This window comes from Mizuhopecten yessoensis, unplaced genomic scaffold (genome assembly GCF_002113885.1).
Source record: "Mizuhopecten yessoensis strain PY_sf001 unplaced genomic scaffold, ASM211388v2 scaffold11155, whole genome shotgun sequence".
NCBI classification, from domain to species: domain Eukaryota; kingdom Metazoa; phylum Mollusca; class Bivalvia; order Pectinida; family Pectinidae; genus Mizuhopecten; species Mizuhopecten yessoensis.
In genome coordinates, this window is record NW_018408907.1 from 545,274 (window position 1) to 569,372 (window position 24,099).

Consider the following 24,099-nt stretch of genomic DNA (forward strand, 5'->3'; position numbering starts at 1 on the left):
GTAGGACGGTTGGGGTGAGGGGTAGAGGTGGGGTTGGAGTAGGAGGGTTGGGGTGAGGGGTAGAGGTGGGGTTGGAGTAGGAGGGTTGGGGTGAGGGGTAGAGGTGGGGTTGGAATAGGAGGGTGGGGGTGAGGGGTAGAGGTTGGGTTGGAATAGGAGGGTGGGGGTGAGGGGTAGGGCTTCCCAACAGGATCTGACCAACATATCAGAATAGCAGCACAAAGCTGTGGCACTCCGTTCACTTGAGTTCCTACATTCAATATTTGAATAATGACATGTTTAACTGTTTAAAGTCTTTGTCAAGACACACTGTACATTACAGCATTGGTGAGCTTTTGTCTGTCACCATTGTCACTAATAAGGTCATGAATTATGTTGGTCAGGACATCAAACCAACAGCCTCGAGGAACATAAAACAGTTGTAGACTTAACTCCTATCTTAGTTGTCAATGACATAAAAAACATTATTTCCTATGAAAGTTGCTCTAAATTTGGTGAAGTAAAAAGTCTGTTTTAGTGCTTGCCTGTCAACTTTTATTTTGATATTGATCTGAAATATGAAATAAAATTAAAATTTGAACGGGTTTTAATTTTTTACTGATCTCAGGAAGTGGACTGACAATGTTTGTTGTCGAGTATTAGCCTGGTGTATCTGATAACCTACAGAGCGGTAGAAAGCAGGATATGGAGCTGGCTCTAATGCGATTACAGATTAATAATGAACAATGATTTTTTTTGTCCTATTGTAAACTGGATATATTGACAAAAAAAGTCACCAAAAACTGACACATCATACATTCTTACATGCACACACAAACTGTCACCAAACTTACGCATGGTAAAATCGCACTCGAAATTAAAATTACCAGAGGACCAACACTCATGGTACCAACTGTCAGACTCAAATTTTTTAAAATAATAATAGAAGCCTATAATTCATGGTACACATGGTAATGTAATATAATGTGAAAACACTAGATTATCTCCTAAAATTTCCCATGATCAAATAAAATAAAATATACCTTTTAAACAGTATAAAATGGTCAAGCCTCAGATATAATGATATTTATACTTGCCAATTAACCTTTTGAAATTTCCATCGGGGAGATTCTGCATGCTCAAAATTCAAACATAAATAAAATGTGTGTATGTACACCCTAGGGACCATACAACCCTCTAAAATGACATATTTTGAGTTGTTATATCAGATAAAATCTTAAGAAATTGGAATGTAAGAATAGTTCAGCAAATTCATTGGGTGAAAATACTTATTTCAAGAGTCCAAAATAGGGAGTCTCCCAGAATATGTAAAGGAATAGTTTAGCCAAATCACTGGTTAGAATGATTAAATATAAGGTTCCAAAATGTGTGATTATTTTACAGTTACATAAAAACCCTGGCCTTTATATATCCTGGCAATCAGGTATACAATGCAGGGTTGGTCTCTCCTACCTTGTTTTTTCTTTTATCTCACATAGCGAGTCTGTACCCTTATATACACACTGTCTAAATATGTAACAAGAAACAGAATAGTGTGCTTCCATTGGGGATTGAACCCTCGATCTCCAGGTTCCTAGTCGGACGCTCTACCACTGAGCCAAAGGGAAATTCCCTCTAGCTCAAAGCTAGAAGGCGACCTTAATCCTATATATACAATTAAAACCTGCCACATATATATACTGTACCTGAAAATCTGACTTTTCCTCTAGTGAGTAAATAATCCTGCTGGTGACACTAATAGCCGAATCATCATCAAGGGTATCTGACCGACTATCAATGTCCGATTGGTCTGAGTCCAGAGTGGACAGAGACAAGTCACTCTGACCTTGTAGTTGATGGAAACGTTTTGGACTCATGGTGGGGAGACTTTGTGTCTCAAGGGGTACGACCCCTCCCCCTAAGAGGCACTGGTCCGACGCACACCTATCCATGGGAAGTTCGTGTAGAGTTGTACGCCGGTACTCTTTTGCATCGGGTACTGTCTGTGTCAGGTTTACCATAGAATTAGCATGGCCAAAGTTATAAGATGACGAGGTCATTCTCACTGATTGACCAGACACAATGATCAATTCTTCCTCTGACCTACTCATCTGTCTTGTAACTAAATCACTTTTAGAACCCAACGACTTCTTCACCTGCTGTCCGAGTCGTCTGTACCATTTTTTTTTCTTTTTCTCATGGCGTGACATGATGGCTGAAGCAGACGACAGAATAGGTTCCCCGTCAGAAGATGAAGTGGACATAATGGGGGTGCTGGTCAGGTACACACCTTGGGTAGATGATAATGACCGGTGGTCTGGGGATGCCCCAGGTGACTGTCCAGGTGACTGACCCGGAGACAGATTAGGCGAATAGCTTCTCACGTCGTCTGTTATCTCAGAGCCAGGAGCCGACTCGAGGCTTCCCACCTCAGCTACCGTACAGGAAGTCATGGGCTGATTGTTATACGGAGCTGTGCTAGAAGAGGTTGGGACCCGTTTTCCTGGCATCCTGTCTGTGTTTCCTTGTACGACTGTGTCACACACACACACATTAACACAGTGACCACAGTTAAGACATGCTGGTGAATGGCATTCCTCAGCACAATTGAGCTAGGTGTGTTGTTGTAAGGCTATAGGAAGGCAGTAAACAAACAGTTCTGTAGTGTTGGTTGTGTTAAGTACATGTCTGACTCGGCTCATCGTCACTGTCTTACAGTTGGAGGCTTCCATTGCACCTTCATCATACGACCACTAACTACTTACAGTAATTGGAAATCCGGAGAATTTACTGGCGTGGAATTTCATTATCTTGATAGGTATGGATTAGTATGCACACAGCTTTATAACCCGAGGCAATGTAAGGTTGACGAGGACCACTCTTTTTTTTATGTGACATCACATTTTCCCGTTATATCACTGCAGTAAGCTCACAGAGAAGGATTGTTACAGAGGTAAGGCAGATTTGGAGAAATCTATGGAATGTTGTAAATGGCAAAATCCAAGTTTACTCCCGAAGTGTAACACCAATGAAAATCCTCAACAATCAAAAAAAACAAAACATTTATGTACAGTATTCACAAAATTGTAAGTAAAATCAATACTGTGAATCCGATGTTTCCAAAACTTTAACACCACAGAAGATAAATGTATACGGTACCGTAATATATAAGGAATAGAGAGTGATGTCAACCCCTTCAGAGTATTATCTTAAAGTACATATCCATGTTTTATGGTGTTAAATAAGTTTTGCAGTATGACATGAGCATCCTCTCTGGTGTAACGGCCTAGTGGTATATGATGTGTGCTATTCCACGGGACCAGTATAAAGCTGGTGTTCTGTAATATCCTGTATGGTACACATGGACAGGGGGCCCAATCAATGCCACAGCCTCTTCAGGAAGCATTCTCTCCTCCATAAGTTACATCCAGTCAAAGTTAAACGGTTGTGGTCTGGTGTCGGAATAGCACAGCACCCCATACATATCCTCTGATCCACGGTCTGGTGTCGGAATAGCACGCCCCATACATATCCTCCGATCCACGGTCTGGTGTCGGAAAAGCACACTCCATACATATATCCTCTGATCCACCGTTACATCCCTGCTACTCCATTCTAATACTTCCAACTCGCTGGAGTGAATCTTTTATGCCGTACACAGATCCAGTCGATTAACAATGAAGCAGAATTCATCAGAAACCACAGCATACACCGTGTCACACAGTCACAACAAAAACATTGCCATTCTGTAACTGTTAACTTGTTCAGGTAAATCATCGGAGCCGATACTGTCCAGCATAAATCTCTGGCAAAATTTGTTTATACAGAGCCTTTTGTTCATCTTTGTTGGTTGAATTCGTAGCTAGATCAATAATCAAGATGGTAGTTACAAAGAGACATATAATCATTTTCCCTTGTATCCGACCTATAACGTGTTAATGTCCAGAGTGTAGCCTGATCCGAGGAGGCTAAGTATAACGGCTCCCCCCTTGTACCACATCAATAACCTGCTCCACCATCCGCCAGTCACGTTCAGGACAGACTCACGTCCCCGTAGGGTATATGGATACTTGTGTATGAGACATGATTAGAAATGATTTGCTTTTTATAAACTTTCTAGACACAGTTCATAAGACCCCCGAGCCAAACCTGTCATCCATACGTTCTATAAACTGCTAATGGATGTCCTTCACTATAACTTTCTCCTGGGACAGGTTGATCCAATACATTATTTAATTATTTATAAAACACATTGTCAGATTATACAGCAATCAGGATGAAGCTCATTGTTTTGTTTTAGAAAAGATCAACAAATGTTGATGTAGCTGAAGGACGATCCTCTGTGACAATATTTAACACTTTATAAGGCATGTTTTGAAAGGTAACAATGATAACATCAACAGGTATCCAAATATAGCCTACACTCGTCACAGAGCTATGTGACCCTTTCTAAAACACCCACATAAACTATACATGGTGACAATGTATGAAGATGTAGTAGGTATTTTGATTTATTGGAGTTTCGATTAACTGTTATCTAGGGGATTGTAACTAATAGGTGACATGTTTTACGAAGAAATATATCTATTAACATTTTGTGGCATTTCAGTACAGTTTTCATCCTTACATAATACAACGTTTAATGACAACGACAGAAAACAATCAGATTAGAATGACTTAAAGGGACAACAGCTACATCAACATCTGACTTTGACAACTGATATATTACTATGACAACTATACATTTACATCAACATCTGACTTTGACAACTGCTATATATCTATATGACAACTACACAGCTACATCAACATCTGACTTTGACAACTGATATATTACTATGACAACTATACAGCTACATCAATATCTGACTACAACAACTGCTATATAACTATATGACAACTACACAGCTACATCAATATCTGACTATGACAATGATATATAACAATATGACAACTACACAGCTACATCAACATCTGACTTTGACAACTGATATATAACTATATGACAACTACACAGCTACATCAATATCTGACTACAACAACTGCTATATAACTATATGACAACTACACAGCTACATCAATATCTGACTATGACAACTGCTATATATCTATATGACAACTACACAGCTACATCAATATCTGACTACGACAACTGCTATATATCTATATGACAACTACACAGCTACATCAATATCTGACTACGACAACTGCTATATATCTATATGACAACTACACAGCTACATCAATATCTGACTACGACAACTGCTATATATCTATATGACAACTACACAGCTACATCAATATCTGACTACGACAACTGCTATATATCTATATGACAACTACACAGCTACATCAATATCTGACTACGACAACTGCTATATATCTATATGACAACTACACAGCTACATCAATATCTGACTACGACAACTGCTATATATCTATATGACAACTACACAGCTACATCAATATCTGACTACGACAACTGCTATATATCTATATGACAACTACACAGCTACATCAATATCTGACTATGACAACCGATATATTACTATGACAACTATACAGCTACATCAACATCTGACTTTGACAACTGATATATTACTATGACAACTATACAGCTACATCAACATCTGACTTTGACAACTGATATATAACTATATGACAGCTACACAGCTACATCAACATCTGACTTTGACAACTGCTATATATCTATATGACAACCACACAGCTACATCAATATCTGACTATGACAACCGATATATTACTATGACAACTATACAGCTACATCAACATCTGACTTTGACAACTGATATATATCTATATGACAACTACACAGCTAAATCAACATCTGACTTTGACAACTGATATATATCTATATGACAACTACACAGCAACATCAATATCTGACTACGACAACTGATATATAACTATATGACAACTACACAGCTACATCAACATCTGACTATGACAACTGATATATAACTATATGACAACTACACAGCTACATCAACAACTGACTATGACAATCGTATATAACTATATGACAACTATACATACACTTTAAACTTAAAAGGGAAGCAAAAAGGAAGCAAAACACTGTCATGTGTTTAGGCAGAGAAATCAGGACAAATTGTGAGGAATTTAACAAAGACAATTGCCTACTACCACATGATTATAGGAATGTTATGACAACTACACAAGAGAATTTAATTTGCAAAATCACCATGACAACTGATCATCATTATATGAGTGGGGAAAATTATGAGAAATGGCAGAATTACAATGACAACTCAACACCATCATGTGAATTATAAAGTAGCATAACATGACAACTGAACAATATCATGTGAAAAGGCAAAATTACTAAGACAATTGAACACTATTATGTGAGAAGACATAAATACCATAACAACTGAACACCATTATGGAAGAAGGCAGAATCACCATGACAACTGAACACCATTACATGAGTCAAGGAGAAATACCTTGATAACTCTGAATACTAGCTATTATGTAAGAAAGCAGAATTACCAGAGGACACCTGAATTTCTATGCTTTTGAAAATTGAAAGTAACAACTAACCAAGTGTTCAATGTATGACACAAATGTAAGGTTAAAGGAACAATTGTGTACCAGTTATAACCAAATCTGAAGATAATTCTGAGGCATCGGCTGAAGGTAGATAAAGATATTACTGACTAAAGCTCAGTCTGTCTTTGTTTAACAATGTAAATAGCTCAGTCTGTTTATGTTTAACAATGTAAATAGCTCAGTCTGTTTATGTTTAACAATGTAAATTTCACTCTTTTGGCAATAAAAGTTTCCTTACACTCATTGATATGCAAGCTGGTTACCAGAAATGGCCTCCAAGGGCCTATCTCAAGGCAATAGCCCTGTCCAATATTGCAAGTTTTGCTGATTTTTAATGATAAAGATTCCTTTTAATGTGTTTGCCACTCCATGCAGTGCATGATGCTGTCCAGAACACCCACAAACTGTCATGTGGACCCTAACTAACCCCCTAAAGGGGCTACGCATGTTCACAAATTTACACAATAAAATCGTTATTGCCCTCCTGTGCATGTACACACTATTAGTAAGACGGTACAGGTGAGGGGCGTGCATGGCAGACCGCTATCAGACTACTCATTATGGGGCTCCTTGTAAATGTCGGAAGGTAACCTGACTTTACGGGGTCTGGGGTTGAGGTTTGGGGGTTCACTTGGAAGATTGGTAATGTATTGTTTTGGTTTGGTATTGTTAAACAGCCCATTGACAATTTTAGCATTAAGTGCCAAAACACTATTAAAATAAAATTTCACAAAAAGAAGTAATTATCAAACAAAAGCTAAATATGTTAAAAGGCGTCAAAAGATGTAAATATGGCACAAATGGTTGTGATTGATTATTTTGAATTCCAGGACACATATAAATAATACAGTATTATATGTTCAATTATAAAAATATCACCAACTTATATTCAACTTGATAGATCAATGACCTAATGAAGGCTTATATATACTGTAGTTAATCAATCCTTAATCCAAGCAGGTGATAATACAAACATTTAACATCAATAGCAGAAAAACCTCCTTTAGATGTTTTGCGGAAACAAGTACAAAGTGAGCTGTTATAACCATGCTTAAATGTATATACCACACTTTGAACTGTACACCGACCTGTAAAAAGCACAAAACAAAGCAAGTATTATTAATGATATTGCTCAGTTACTAATGAGATTTGCACTGTTTGCTAATGAGGCTAGCAAAATCGCTAATGAGGTTAGCACAGTCACTAATGCGATTAGCACAGTCACTAATGAGATCACCCTTGTATTGTCTCACCCATAGCGCCAATATTCCTGCAAGGTACGTGTTAATTCGGCAAAATCAAATCTACCTATGTGTTACTTGTTTTGGCGGAGAAATACTTGATAAGGTCGGAGAGTATACCCCATCCCTACCCCCCATGCAGCCTACGAAATGTCCCCAAGCTATATATACGTGTCACGCATATAATTAAGCCTCAATGGAAACATTGTTCTCAGATCAGCATCACTCTGATCACATGAGGGGTCTCAAATTGAATCTGTAGCTATGCCGGAGACATCAGTCTGGGAACAAGAAGTTTATTCATGAATATAACAGTACGGAATAGACAGAGAGGAGCCAAACCTTTGCAGGTGGAGCCAATAAGGTCGCAGACTGTCATAGCTGATAAAGTATTAGGGACAATACACTTACTCAACGATATAACACATATTACAATACATTTCTTATTCTTTTTATGCTAGACTTTATGGAGCTTGAGACACCTCTAATGTTTAACCCTTTAACACTAATAGACAATTATGAACTCATCCAGATCATCTTACAGTGGAGTTTATTTATTAAAGTTACATAGGGGTGAAAGGGTTCAAGTTCTAGTAAATGTTTACTCTTTATTCTTTTTGGTATTTTTTTCTACTATGAACTTTTAAACACTGTCCCATCACACTATACCATCATTGGTAAGTTTTATGTGTAATTTTTTGTGGACAACAATCAGATGCCATATGTGTATTGCAAAATAATGGCTTCTTTAAATTTACAGGTGCATGTCTTACGATCAGGGCCGGTACTCGTGAAACCGTTCTCATGCTCAAGCATGGACTATGTGCTTAAACCAGCTTTCTTGTAACTCACTTAAATCATATCAAAAGATCAAAGAATAAAATGTTAATATTGAAAACAGGTTTTGGCTTTAAGTCTCTTCAATTCTTTTCCAAATCATTGACAAAATAAGATTTTATTATTAATTTATAGCCAGAACAAGACGTTAGGCTCGAGCACAAAACCGTATGTTTGAGCATTGGCACGGCTTCATGAATACGGACCAAGGTGTACAAATAGACCTGAGGGACAAACATTCTACTTTTGGTGCTAGAGTGAGTGAAGATTACGATATTCTGCATTGTTTTCAAAAAATACACAATGGAACAGCATATCATCAGAGGAAATATTATCGTCTAAGACATATAAAATACACAATGGAAAAGCATATCATCAGAGGAAATAATATCATCTAAGTCATATAATATACACAATGGAACAGCCATATACCCGCATACAGGTATATGGCTGTTCCATTGTGTATCATCAGAGGAAATATTATCATCTAAGTCATATAAAATACACAATGGAACAGCCATATACCTGTATGCGGGTTCTGTACGACCACCTAGCTATCACACAACAGTGAACCAGAGAAAAGATTGTCTACTACAGAATTATATCCTTTGTGTTAATAGATCTGTTTCAGACATATCCAGGAGTTTGTACATTGATGTAAACATGCACAGCAATTCAACTGTGGTTCTACACACTGTCGACTGGAAATCCTAAACATACAAAACATCAGCAAATGTTACTGATCACATTTCTAAGAAAGCCCCAGGAAAAATAACAGGAATAAAATCGTCCTAGGTACCTGTCCGGGAACATCCATCTGTCTTGACGTCAATGAAAGTGCAGAAATAATTAAATGTTAGAGGCAATCGGTCCAAAAATATAACCCTAACCTGTCCTCAGGGACCACTTTCCTTCAAAGATTTCCTTAAATAACCTACTTCGAAGGAGATCGCAATCTTAGAAAGACCATCTATCCAATTATCATCTGCTAAGAAAGATCAAGTCCTCAGTGATAACCTGATCATAAAATACCAAGTTATCAAACTGCGCCTTGAGAGGTCCCTTCCCAAAACAACTACCTGATTCAAGAAATACCTTGTCTAGAAAGACCAATCTATCCGGTGAGAGAACACCAGTACACAGAAAGGCCACTTGTTCTGAAGGATATCTTTCCAGGAAAGGCCACTTGTTCTGAAGTATATCTATCAAGGAAAGGCCACTTGTTCTGAAAAATATCTTTCCAAGAAAGGCCACTTAGCCCAAGATATCTCCCGCAAAGAAATGTCACTTGTTCTGATAGATCTCTTACCTAGAAAGACCATTTATCTTAAGAGAAAAACTACTTATCATTTTGAAAGAAATGGCCTGAATTTTATTCTATATTGAAATACCACTTGTTCTGACTCTTGCTCTAGAAATCTTGCTTAGAAAGACCATTTATCTTAAGAGAAAAACTACTTATCATTTTGAAATAAAAGTCCTGAATTTTATTCTACATTAAAATACCACTTGTTCCGACTCTTGCTCTTGAAATCTTGCCTAGAAAGGCCACCTATCCTGTAGAATTTCTTGCCTAGAAAGGCCACCTATCCTGTAGAATCTCTTGCCTAGAATGGCCACCTATCCTGTAAAATCTCTTGCCTAGAAAGGACACCGATCCTGTAGAATCTCTTGCCTAGAAAGGACACCGGTTATAAAAAAAGAGTCCTGTGAACAACAAAGTTCTTGCCATGATAGTGAATTACCATTTTCACACATAAAGTAACATCCTCCATAATGAAGTCTTTGGTAGAAATCCATATGACAATTGACCCAGCATTTGAAGTATAACTGAGTAACCTCAGTTTCCACATATGTGTTCCTCCTTCCTTCCTCAAAACACAGTCATGTGCCAATCCCTTTGTTTCACCTTTCCTTCCTCAAACACACAATAACCTGTCAATATTTTTCTTCCTCTTTCCTTCCTCCAACAAACAATAATTTTGAGGCATTTTTATTTCAGAGATGCCTTTATATATTGACAGAGTGTGACATTAACAGGAATATAGATGATATTGACCAATCAATATGACTGCAGGTCACATCAGGTCTGAACCAATGTGAACCTCTGGTAGTAATTCATAAAACAAACTGGCCAACGTATTGAAAAGTTTGTCAACCTTACCATGTACAGAAATGTAGGACACTCTGGCCATATATTGCAATATAGGTCACACTGATCTCTGCATTGAAATGTAGGTCACACTGACCTTTGTATTGAAATGTAGGTCGCACTGACCAATGTAAGGAAATTTAAGTCACACTGACCTATATATTGAAATGTAGGTCACACTGACCAATATATTGCAATGTAGGTCACACTTTCCAATATATTGAAATATAGGTCATACTGACCAATGAACTGAAATATAGGTAGCACTGACCAATATATGGCAATGTAGATCACGCTGATCAATATATCAAAAAGTAGGTCACAGTGATCAATGTATCCATCAATGAAGAAATATAGGTCACTCGTGAAAATTGTATACATTAGGGTGAAAATGTAGCTCACTACTAGACCACTGTAGCCTTTAGGACAGAATATGATGAAGGTAATCCCTAGAAATTGTACATGAATTAGGAAGGAACGGTAGGTCACAGCTGACCATTGAACAAACTTACATGACAAAATGACCATTGGTCAAAATACTTTGTCTGGATGACAAAAGTTTTAGATTAGACTTTGAAGAAGTGTAAATTACGCTATCTAGAATGTGTGAGAATTTTACTGCAAAATAACACACACAAATATCCATCAATCATCTATAATAACAGAACAGAGAAGTCCGTCTCGTCACAGCCCGTCACAGTAAACCATCATCCGTTTACTTATAAAATACCAGTGTGCTATGTGAGCGATTCATATTGACATGATGAGATTTGAGATTGGTTTTGAAAGTTGCCGAGGATTTGTAGTCTTATCCTTACAAATACACAGGCTAATGATTTCCCCCTTTTTCACACATCACAACACATACCTGTACATATACTTAGCTATAATTATTTTTTGTAAGTTAATGTTTTAAATAAAACAGAAATCCAGCACCTTAATATGCTTTTTTAAGCAGGAGTTTGAAATTCTTTCCAAATTAGACAGGCTGTGTTAACAGCTGGTTTGAGATTCTTTTCAAAATATAGTGAAAGATAACATTTTGATGTGTCATGTCTGTTATCTGTATAAAGGTATTAGCTACATAAAATCTGTTAAGTATGAAATACCCCAAAGTATAATCTATATATATATATATATACCATGTGGTGCGTGGCATGGGGACCAAACACATGTACCATTATAAATACCTTTCTATGTAAGTCTGTCTACTGATTTACTAGTACCAGTCTACACTGGATACGTCAGCTAACATTGGAACATGATTGATCTGGATAAACAGCCAAGGCAACTGTAGTTATCTCCCTTTGTATAGGTATATATATAAATATGAATCATGGCTGGGATGGACTGAATTTCTGCAGCTACAAAAATGTACTCTAATTGTTGGATATTTCCACTCAATCTCTCACATTATACAAAGGAATTATAAAATTTCGTAAGTCGTGTCATAGAGAACCTGAGGATCTACAACAGGACTAACAACTCACAATGGTCCTGTTTAAGCTTTCACACGGTCCATAGGCTAAGTTGTCTACTTTCAACAACATGGGGAAGGGGCTGGGTCATCTAGAAAATTCACATACATACATGCATACAAAAATCATCAGGTACCTTTAAAACAATAATGTAATCATTAAGGCCCTGAAACAACAGACCATGCAGTGTTAGAAGAATGTATAACATTTGTCCAAGCTTTATAGTTCGAAGACATTATAAGCTACTATGATTAAATGATAAATATAAAACGGGTATCATTTTATTTGGCAGGAGACAGTTATAAAAGGCTGTGTTTTGTGTCTCCATGTTGCCTTGTCTCACTAGGTGTTGTTTCTCTACTGACAAAGTACATTCCCTTGGTATCACATGTGTGTCATATCTTATATACAAAGGTAAAACGATTATCTTCATAACTCAAAAAAGATTTTCATGGCACCACTACCCGAGAACAATGAGAGTTCATAAATTCATCTCTTTTATAAAAGCCAGTCTATTCTTAACGTGCATGAAGTACAGAAATTTAAAAACAATGGCTGACAAGTTTGTTCCGTCATTCTGTCGGCCAAAAACTCTACGTCTAAATCTTTCTGTCAGGTTTTATATCTAGAAAACATTTCAATTTCAGCCTTTGCAACAGAAAAAAACAAGATAGATTATAAGAACTAATGTAAACTGTCAATAAATGCCTGAATATGTTGTGAATAGTGGTCATTTTTCTGTATCCTTTGCTCACCATTACTGGGATAAAAACAATCCACATGTCTGCCTCAGATATATATCACACACATTACTGCGAGTCAGTGATAAAAAAACTTGTATAGGAATGGCTTATCTAGAACTTATATACAGAGATTGGTTTTGTATAACTTATATATACAGACAGGTTTTGTTTATGAACAGATTCTTTTACATGCTGCTGATGCTGAGAATTTAGTGTAAGGGAATCACAAATCACTTCAGGCAGAAGCCAATACACAAAGTTCGTGTTCTATGAATAGAAATACCAGTAAGTGATGTTTGCACAAGATAACACCAAAAATGATTGGTAGTTTACCAATTTTATTTTCAAAATACATTTCATCGGAAACTTTATGGATACCTGTACCACTGCCAAAATAATTTCACTATTCATTGGAAATGTGTTTCTTTCATGACTGTAGCTTTTTAAAATCATTTCTGAAAAGCTGATACTGTGTAGCGATTTTATGGGAAAAAAAGGAAAAAAATATATAAAATCAACAACAGTGATCTGAGTTATAAGTGTATAAACACACAACAGGGCCAGACCAGGATTGGAACCCTGGACCTCAGATCATTATACTGTCTGTCACTCTAACCAACTTAGATACCTAGTCAACAGACGTGTCCTGGACCTCAGGTCATTATACTGTCACTCTAACCAACTTAGATACCTAGTCAACAGACGTGTCCTGGACCTTAGATCATTTTAGTGTCACTCTAACCAACTTAGATACCTGGTCAGCAGACGTGTCCTGGACCTCAGATCCTTATAGTGTCACTCTAACCAACTTAGATACCTGGTCAACAGATGTGTCCTGGACCTCAGATCATTTTACTGTCACTCTAAGCAACTTAGATACCTGGTCAACAGACGTGTCCTGGACCTCAGATCATTATACTGTCACTCTAAGCAACTTAGATACCTGGTCAACAGACTTGTCCTGGACCTCAGATCATTATACTGTCTGTCACTCTAACCAACTTAGATACCTGGTCAACAGACGTGTCCTGGCTCAGTCACGCTATACAGTTATATACAAACAACATGTACCGGATGTTATACTGTATGCATGAAAAACTTCAGTGACGTTCTCTTGTGTTTTACCTGTAGTAGAACAGGAATCCTTAATAGCTTCTATTGGGAGATTCACGAAACAAGATTAGAAATTGTTTGCAAAGCTCTGCAGAGCAAGTTTTATCACTCTTATCAGCATAAACTAGAAATATCTATAAAAGACATTCAAGTGCATTCAATAACTTAAGCCTAAGAACTGTAAGGAATAAGCATTAGTTCATTTTCTTAGTGAAATAAAAATATTGAAACACCAAGACATTGTATCCTTAATATCATCCTGTGGTACTACCACTATACACCTGTGGTACTACCACTATACACCTTTGGTATTACCACTATACACCTGCAGTGCTACCACTAAACACCTGTGGTACGTCCACTATACACCTGTGGTACTACCACTATATACCTGTGGTACTACCACTCTACATCTGTGATACTACCACTATACACTTGTGGTACTACCAATATACACCTGTGGTACTACCGCTATACACCTGTGGTATTACCACTATACACCTGTGGTACTACCACTATACACCTGTGGTACTACCACTATACACCTGTGGTACTACCACTATACACCTGTGGTATTACCACTATATACCTGTGGTACTACCACTATACACTTGTGGTACTACCAATATACCCCTGTGGTACTACCGCTATACACCTGTGGTATTACCTCTATACACCTGTGGTACTACCACTATATTCCTGTGGTACTACCACTATACACCTGTTATACTACCACTATACACCTGTGGTACTACCACACCTGTGATACTACCACTATACACTTGTCGTACTACCAATATACACCTGTGGTACTACCGCTATACACCTGTGGTATTACCTCTATACACCTGTGGTACTACCACTATACTCCTGTGGTACTACCACTAAACACCTGTGGTACTTCCACTATACACCTGTGGTCCTACCACACCTGTGATACTACCACTATACACTTGTGGTACTACCAATATACCCCTGTGGTACTACCGCTATACACCTGTGGTATTACCACTATACACCTGTGGTGTTACCACTATACACCTGTGGTACTACCACCCCTGTGATACTACCACTATACACTTGTCGTACTACCAATATACACCTGTGGTACTACCGCTATACACCTGTGGTATTACCACTATACCCCTGTGGTACTACCACTATACACCTGTTATACTACCACTATACACCTGTGGTACTACCACCCCTGTGATACTACCACTATACACTTGTGGTACTACCAATATACACCTGTGGCAGGTGAGCTAAAAATCCGAACAACAGTTAAGTTAACCTGGAACATCCTTAAATCAGCACAGCTATTAATAGGACGTAAAACATAAAACAAACAAACAAACAAGCATACAGCATTTCTAGCAGAAATTTAAATCATCAAGGGACATAACTCCCGAAAAAAACAATAATTGCAAATTGCCTTCTTCATGCAATTGTTACATATGATGTAGTTTCACTATGTAATTAGTTACAAAAGTACAATATTTGGTTAAAGCGGAGTTGTGCTTACGAGGTTCCCCAAAAATCATCTGTTCTATGTAAGTAAAGGACCTTAGGGTAGCAATTTGTATATGGTTTAATAAGTGCTATTTTATCTTTCAATAGATAAGTACACTGAAATTACATTGATAATCTGGAATGAAAAGTGACAACTGCCTTAGAGTGTGAATTGGGCAGTTCAGAGGGGGCCGTAATCATGTTATTTAATCAACAGTCTGCTTTTGTGCCCATCTGTTTTAGGACCTGAAATTGTTGGTCAGTGGTAGTATATTGGCCACTTACAGATTGTTGGCCATAAATTGTTACTCTACTGTAAGTTACTGTGCTGTCTAATTACATCAACTGGTAAGAGAGTTTCCCTGTAAAGTCTAAAGCTGTTATATTTGTACTTTTATTATGGAGACTGTTGGTGAATTACCTGTTTAGACAGTAGTACTAATCTATATTACTTGGGCACACTCTACATTCACTTTACTCATTCACCCCTGAACACACATTTGAACCCTTCCAATTAAATGTTTGGAATAGTTCATTATAAAATTTCAGGGGTGAATGAGTTAACTCTATTAGTATATCAACATCACTTAGACGCTTGTTGCACTCTTCTGAATCACCACCTACAAGACTTCTCACTTCCAAAAGCAGGTTGCAAAGTTAGAGATTAACTAGAATACTGACAGGTCAGTAAGGGCCCCGTCTTGTGGCAATATATCCCCCATAATCATCAAGAAGCAATCTGCCCATATAGCTGAGCTTGACGTTTGACATTTGGACTTCAAAAAGAATCGCAAGGAAGCAAAATATACATTTTACATGTACTATATATGATGTGAGTCTTGTTTCCTTCCACCTTCATATTTGCTGAGCTAACAGAAATGTAAATACCAGTGCAATACTCATTTGTTAGCTTTGATTTGTTTTATTTCAACTTATATACCTCCTCCATCAAGAGCCAGGGTCAAAGTTGGACCCAAATGGCATTGACCATTAACCTAGTGACCCTGATCTTTGGTCAGTTGACTTATTCTTTAATTCCGACCAACTTTGCTTCTTAATATCACAACAAAATGTTAATCAGTAAAAAATACAAAACTTGACCTTGACCCTTTGAACCCCATAACCTGGACCTAAGGTCAGTCGACTCTGTGTTAAGTTCTGAACAACATTGCTTCCTAATAACATAAGAAAATGTTCATCAGGGAAAAGGTAAAAAAATAACCTTCACCTTTGACCCAGTGACCTTGACATTTGGTCAATTGACTCCTTGTTTAATTCTGAGCAACATTGCTTCAAAGTGTCGTAGTGAAATGTTCACCAATGAAAAGGTACAAAATTTAACCTTGACCTTTGACCCAATGACCTTGACCTTTGGTCAGTTGACTCCTTGTTTAATTCTGATCAACTTTGCTTCATCATGTCATAACAAAATGTTCATCAGTAAACAGATGCAAAATTTGACCTTGAATTTGAATCTAACGACCTTGACCTTTGACCTGGACGGACACAGACAGACAGACAGACAGACAGACAGACAGACAGACAGACAGACAGAGTGATTACTATAGGGCACCCGTATCTCCGATACGGGGCCCTAATGAAGTATCTTTTTCTTTTTTTTATGATCTTTATCATTTCATGCGAGATTGATGAAAGAGTCAGAATATTTTATTTCCTCCACACGAGTTTTCCACTGGGAAATTATATTGATACTGGTATCCATTATACATCAGTAACATTTTATGCAAATATAGTCTGTAATGTTATGAACAAGTTATGATGACATCATGATAATAATGCTAATATGACCTTCGTTAACACTAATGATCAGTATGACCTTGTTAGCAATGTAATGGCCAGTATGACCTTGTTAGCAATGAAATGGCCAGTACAACCTTGTTAGCAATGAAATGGCCAATGTGACCTTGTTAGCAATGGAATGGCCAATATAACCTTGTTAGCAATGTAATGGCTAGTATGACCTTGTTAGCAATGTAATGGCCAATATGACCTTATTAGCAATGTAATGGCCAGTATGACCTTATTAGCAATGAAATGGCCAGTATGACCTTGTTAGCAATGTAATGGCCAATGTGACCTTGTTAGCAATGTAATGGCCAGTATGACCTTGTTAGCAATGTAATGGCCAATATGACCTTGTTAGCAATGTAATGGCTAGTATAACCTTGTTAGCAATGTAATGGCCAATATGACCTTGTTAGCAATGTAATGGCCAATGTGACCTTGTTAGCAATGTAATGGCCAGTATGACCTTGTTAGCAATGTAATGGCCAATATGACCTTGTTAGCAATGTAATGGCCAATATGACCTTGTTAGCAATGTAATGGCCAGTATGACCTTGTTAGCAATGTAATGGCCAGTATGACCTTGTTAGCAATGTAATGGCCAATATGACCTTGTTAGCAATGTAATGGCCAATGTGACCTTGTTAGCAATGTAATGGCCAAAATGACCTTGTTAGCAATGCAATGGCCAGTATGGCCTTGGTGAACACGTATGACTAGTGTGACCTTTGTGGACAGTATTGTGGCCTGTATGACCTTGGTGAACACTTATGACAAGTATGACCTTGGTGGACAGTGTTGTTGCCTGTATGACCTTGGTGGACAGTGTTGTGGCCTGTATGACCTTGGTGGACAGTGATGTGGCCTGTATGACCTTGGTGGACAGTGTTGTGGCCTGTATGACCTTTGTGAACACTGTCATGACCCGTATGACTTAACTGGACTCTGACTTTTACGACCACTGCAGCTTTTATGGCCTCTAGGATGCCCTGTGTACTTTTCCTGATGAATTAGTTAGGAGATTTGTGGCTGATTGTATGACTAGTCAAGCAAAATGTCACTTCTTTGCCTTCGACTCGTCCGAGGCCGCCCCAAGCACAAGGACCATTAACTTACTGATTCAATTTGCTTGGTTCACTGGAGTCTACACCAGGAATACCAAATAACGTAAATGGGTATTTGGTCTGGATTTATTTTTTTCTTGTAAATTTACTGAGGAGAAAACTTTCTAATGCAATAATGTATATTTATGTAAATGAAAATGTTTTTCCTTCAATCGTAAACTATAGCAACAGTTTCTCTTTGCTCTAAACATTCCTCTCCTTAAATCGTAAACTTGTAGTCCCTTGTGCTTCTAAAGCTCCAAGCTTAGACTATACATTGTACCCCTTCTACTGGTAAACGTTCTATCCTTTAAACAATCTCCTTTAATCTAAAACCAAAACATTTATTCCTTCTTTACTAACATTCTTTTGTTCTAAACAATACTTCCACATTTTCCCTTGTTCATTAATACACCACCATACTGACTATCCCTTCAGTGCCAAATGTTTCATTTCTTTTATCTTAATTCACAGCAAGCACCTGTTGGGTCCTAATTATTTATGTGAAATTTAACAACTTTTACCTTGTATAGCCTCACACCTTGTATAGCCTCACACACCTTGTATAGCCTCACACCTTGTATAGCCTCACATCTTGTATAGCCTGACACCTTGTATAGCCTGACACCTTGTATAGCCTCACACCTTGTATAGCCTCACACCTTGTATAGCCTGACACCTTGTACAGCCTCACCTTGTATAGCCTCACACCTTGTATAGCCTCACACCTTGTATAGCCTCATATCTTGTACTAAGCCTCACATTGGATGTGACTTTTCAGTCCAACTGTTCCAAGCATTTAACAGATCTTTAAAATGTGACCAATTTAAAAGGTGATCTTTGTTATTAATACTCAAGCTGATTATTTAATTAATCAGGTAAAATTATAGCAGATATAGGACAAAAAGCATCCTATTTCGTGATCATTAAAGATCTTGTATAATTTCAACACCTGTGACCTAGATTGTTGAAACCTTCTTAACTAGAAACCAAGCATTTCAAAACAAAATACTGCATTGTTTGCAAGAAGATTTATCTTCTGCAAAGGATATAGATACATAGGTCACAAAACAGATTTACTGTCAGGTGTTTAACTTTTAAATTCAAAATCCTTCCGTCTATTTACCACAGATTGAACAGGTGTTTGGTAATAATAATTGCTAACGTAAGAATCAATGCATCGACAGCTGTATGGTAATGTCCGTGCTAAGGACTTGCATCAGAGTTCATTGCTTTGTATTCCACTATATGTTGGACATATCTCTTGATACTATTTAAGATAGTTTTGAAAAAAACATGAAAGAAACAACCAGCATTCATTAATATTATATTTAGTACAATAAGATAAACAGTGGACCATCAAAGCTAATCATTCCTTTACCGAGGTATCTTTATTACATTGCGATATACTTGGCCAACTATCATTAGGACAATATGTACAATTGGTTTGGTTTGTTTGTGTTTTACGTCCTATTAACAGCTATGGCCATTTAAGGACGTGCCAGGTTGTTTTGGTGGAGGAGGAAAGACAGAGTTCCCGGAGAAAAACCACCGACCTACGGCCAGTACCTGGCGACTGCCCCGATGATGGCCAGGTAGGCCTAGAACTGGAGACCCAGTGGTGGAGGGCTAGTGGTAGCAGAATGTCAAGACGCCTTAACCACTTGACCACAGTGCGGCCCCTACAGTTTTTCAATTTGTGTAGTTTAATAAGTGCTATTTTATCTTCCAATAGATAAGTACACTAAAATTACATAGATAATCTGGAATGAAAAGTGACAATTACCTCAGAGTGTGAATTGGGCAGTTCAGAGGGGGCCGTAATCATGTTACTTAATCAACAGCCTGCTTTTGTGCCCATCTGTTTTAGGACCTGAAATTGTTGGTCAGTGGTTGTATGTTGGCCACTTACAGATTGTTGGCCATTAATTTCTACTCTACTGTAAGTTACTGTGCTGTCTAATTAAATCAACTGGTAAGAGAGTTTCCCTGTAAAGTCTAAAGCTGTTATATTTTTACTTTTATCATGAAGACTGTTGGTGAATTAATTACCTGTTCAGACAGTAGGAGTACTTATCTATTTTGGTCACACTCTGCATTCACTTAACTTTATTAGTATATCAACATCACTTAGACGCTTGTTTCACTCTACTGATTCAAACACCTACAAGACTTCTCACTTCCATTAAGCAGGTGGCAAAGTTAGAGATTAATGAAGTATCGAAGTTGCATGTTGGATACAGGTGTTGAACTTCATCAATGAACTTCATGCAGGTATTATTGTGATGGGATATTGGGAATGACAGGAATATTGAAAATTATGTTAATATAACATCTACTAAAGGATTCATTTCTAAGCAGTGGTGACTTCTATGTAATTATGTCTAGACATCGTACTGCTGCTGTTAACCTCCTATAGGTCCTAGTAGTAGAACTGACCTACGCTATGGGAAGACAGAATGAGGAAGGACAATCAGTGGGAAAGAAAGAGTACCAGCAGCTTGTGGAAGAATGCCAACAGGATTGAAGGATATCAGGTGCCTGCTGATACGATTGAGATTCAAAAGAGTATATAATTTCTAAAACCATTTATTCAATTAAATACTCATTTTTTTCCTACCCAGCTATATTCTAGTAAAGGGACTTTCTGAAATGTGGTTAAAGTGTCCCTCCAAGTAAGTAAGATAGCTTATGACACATATGTGCAGGAGTTCAATGCTGTTTGATGTTCTATTAATCAACTTGAAATATCTCTAGCTGCTCCACTGGGGGCCTCAAAAGTATCTGTTTCTAAGCCGTGTATGGAAAGTGCATCAATGAATGCATGATGCGAGTCAAGACCCGAATTTGAGTTTTGAAACCTTACTTTCAATACTTAGCTACCGTGTAGCAAGATATTTTTCGCTGTAGTTTAGTTTTCACCTTCTTCACCCGCCATAATAAGGGGCAAATTTATTGTTACAGTAAACACTAGTCAACATGCACAACATAATATACATTGTAATTAAACGTGAAGGGCGAAATTAACACTGGACGCATATGAATTATTCTTGCGAAGGGCAAACATTTCCCTGTATACAATAATTACATACGACTTTGTGGATGCCGTCAGTCTAAATGGAAAATTTATTTACACAAAACTAAAAGACGACACAAAGTCTGGAAAAGCGAATCCATGAGAGATGCACTTTCCTTGTCAGTGAAATGAAATTATACATAGGCAGTCAAAACAACGCAGGGAACTCTCCAATGTGGCTGTTATAACAGCTTTGTATAGGCCAATCGATGATCAGGCGATAAAACCTTCAGTAGAGTAAGAATAAGTGCATACAGTAAAAAAATGGACATTGAAATATTCCACGCAATAAATGTAATCTTATAGTGCACCGACAGCCCTGCATGACAACAGGCACCACACTCCCCGGTTATATCACGTCCTGAAATCCCTGGAGTGACAGCTGAAAGCATCCCGTGTATAATGTTATCATATAGCATTGTCTTTATTTGTATGAAATAGCGCTAAGAATTATACAGCTAAGCATATATATCACTACTCAATTATGTTCCAAGGAACTTAAATTGACTCACAGGATCATGGAGAACAAAAGTTTGTGTTTGACCTTGAGATAAAGGAATTCAAAATTGGTTGACACATCGCACCATCTTTCCATAATACATTTATGTGTGCAGACTTCATCAACATGGCATACAACTTTCTTAAGTTATGGTTCACACTCAAATTAAAGACAGACACATGCAAACTGTGACATCTAAATGCCAAGCATTATCTTAATACTGCAATCGCTAAATTTTCACATTTTCTTAACTGTCGCAGTTAAAGCTGTGACCTAGACAGCTTAATTTCTGAACTTCCCTTGACTGACATCTAAAGATTTAACCTTAATGTGTGACCTTGTCTTTGATGTGACAGCTAAATGTGTGACCTTCCATTAAATGCAACAGCTAAATGTGTGACCTTGACTTTACTTTGAGAGCTTAACCCTGATTTTGTCTTTACAGTAACATCTACACCCTGACATTATCTTTACTGCCATAGCTAAAGGACATCCATGCTCTTCAGAATACAGCTAGTGTGTGTAAATCCCTCATGCAATATCGATCACTTTAAATTTATTTCTTGCAATGTTTATGTTGCCTCTAACGCATAACCAAAACTTGACCTTGGGCTACAACTTCTGTTCTGGCTCCTAAACAAAGTTTACATCATTAAATGACATTCATTATTCTCCTGGGAGTATTAAAACTTTTATGTGTCACAAACTATAAATTAATCCATGGAACTTAAATGAAATATAAAAGCAACAAGTTTACTACAGTGTCAACAAACAGACAAAGACAAAAATTGAAACTAGTATTAAAAGATGAACCTAAATAACCTTGACCTACTTGACTGACCTCCAGGTGGTCCCAGATCGACTCCTCGCTGTCGGTCGACGCCTGACTCAGCTGACCCAGGTGTTGGAAGCGTTTCTTCATGGCGTTGAGTGGGTTCACCACCATGTCATCAACAAGGTTTTCAGAATTCATCACGTGTCAAAACTGCTTAATACTCAATTTAACCTTCTACTGTAATCGATGATTGTGCATTTCTTTACTCAGTCTTTACTCACACACAAACGATTCAGTCTTTAAAAAAATGTTGTTTTCAAGTATATGTCAACAACAGAATTTCCACGAAAATTTTCCATACACACAATCCAGTCTTAAACAAAATTTCCTATGTATTTGTGCAGTAATTTGCAAAGAAGCAATAAGATCTCAGTCTAGAGTGCCATTATTGAGGTCTCAAAACAGAAACTACTACACTCACATACAATTCTCAATACTATCGCCACCAAGTGTCCTGTAAGGGCGTCCTGTATTGATTCTCCCTCATGTGGTTACAGTCAACCGGTTGGTTTGACATCCTTCAGCCGATTTAAACGTCTCCTTTACTTCCGACTGATTGCAGTACGTATCCCAATGCCCAGGACTTGCACGACTTTTGGAGTCGTTGATGTCGTCGGTACTAATTCTGTCAGGTGGAGTCTACTAGTGTACTATCTATGTCAGGTACGGTTTTCTCGGTCAAATCACTTTGTCCACTAATACAATCTAGTGCAGCAGGATGCTGTTTGATGTTCTATTAATCAACTTAGGAGTAGCATCAGCCAATCAAGGTTAGCATGCTGTAGCTGCTCCACTGGGGAACTCAAAAATATCCATTTCTATAGACCGTGTATGGAAAGCGCAGCAAATTGAGATCACAATCAATGAGTGGTGCTTTTTTTCTGTTATGGAATGTTTGTAAGATATGAGTCAATTTCAACACAACTGTTAATATATGCCAAAGCACAAGATCCTGAATTCAGACACAGTGCCAGGAATGCACATCCAACGAAGTACTTTCAGCGTGAGACATTGACATAATACTCTACACACAAGGTTCGAGTAGATCACAAAAGGGTATAATCATGCTCGCCATCATTAGTTTGGAAATTACGTATATAGGCTCAGGTAGGGAGAGCCGACAATTCAATCTCC

At 37.7% G+C, this 24,099-nt stretch overlaps 1 protein-coding gene across 12 annotated transcripts in view; it reads right to left on the reverse strand.

Annotated features, from left to right (window-relative positions):
- Positions 1–24,099, reverse strand: part of LOC110467055 (multiple C2 and transmembrane domain-containing protein 1-like) — a 220,571-nt gene that overhangs the window by 71,926 nt on the left and 124,546 nt on the right. For 4 of the 12 annotated variants that reach the window (XM_021523931.1, XM_021523930.1, XM_021523926.1 and 1 more), the window contains exon 1: positions 1,686–4,208. The exons of 4 other annotated variants lie outside the window; for them this stretch is intronic. In XM_021523931.1, the coding sequence (XP_021379606.1) occupies positions 1,686–2,489 (804 nt within the window). In that variant the 5' untranslated portion in view covers positions 2,490–4,208. Of the gene's footprint in view, positions 1–1,685; positions 4,210–22,962; positions 23,204–24,099 lie in introns of those variants that run through there. 4 more of the 12 variants (XM_021523928.1, XM_021523925.1, XM_021523937.1 and 1 more) reach the window with 3 other exon arrangements.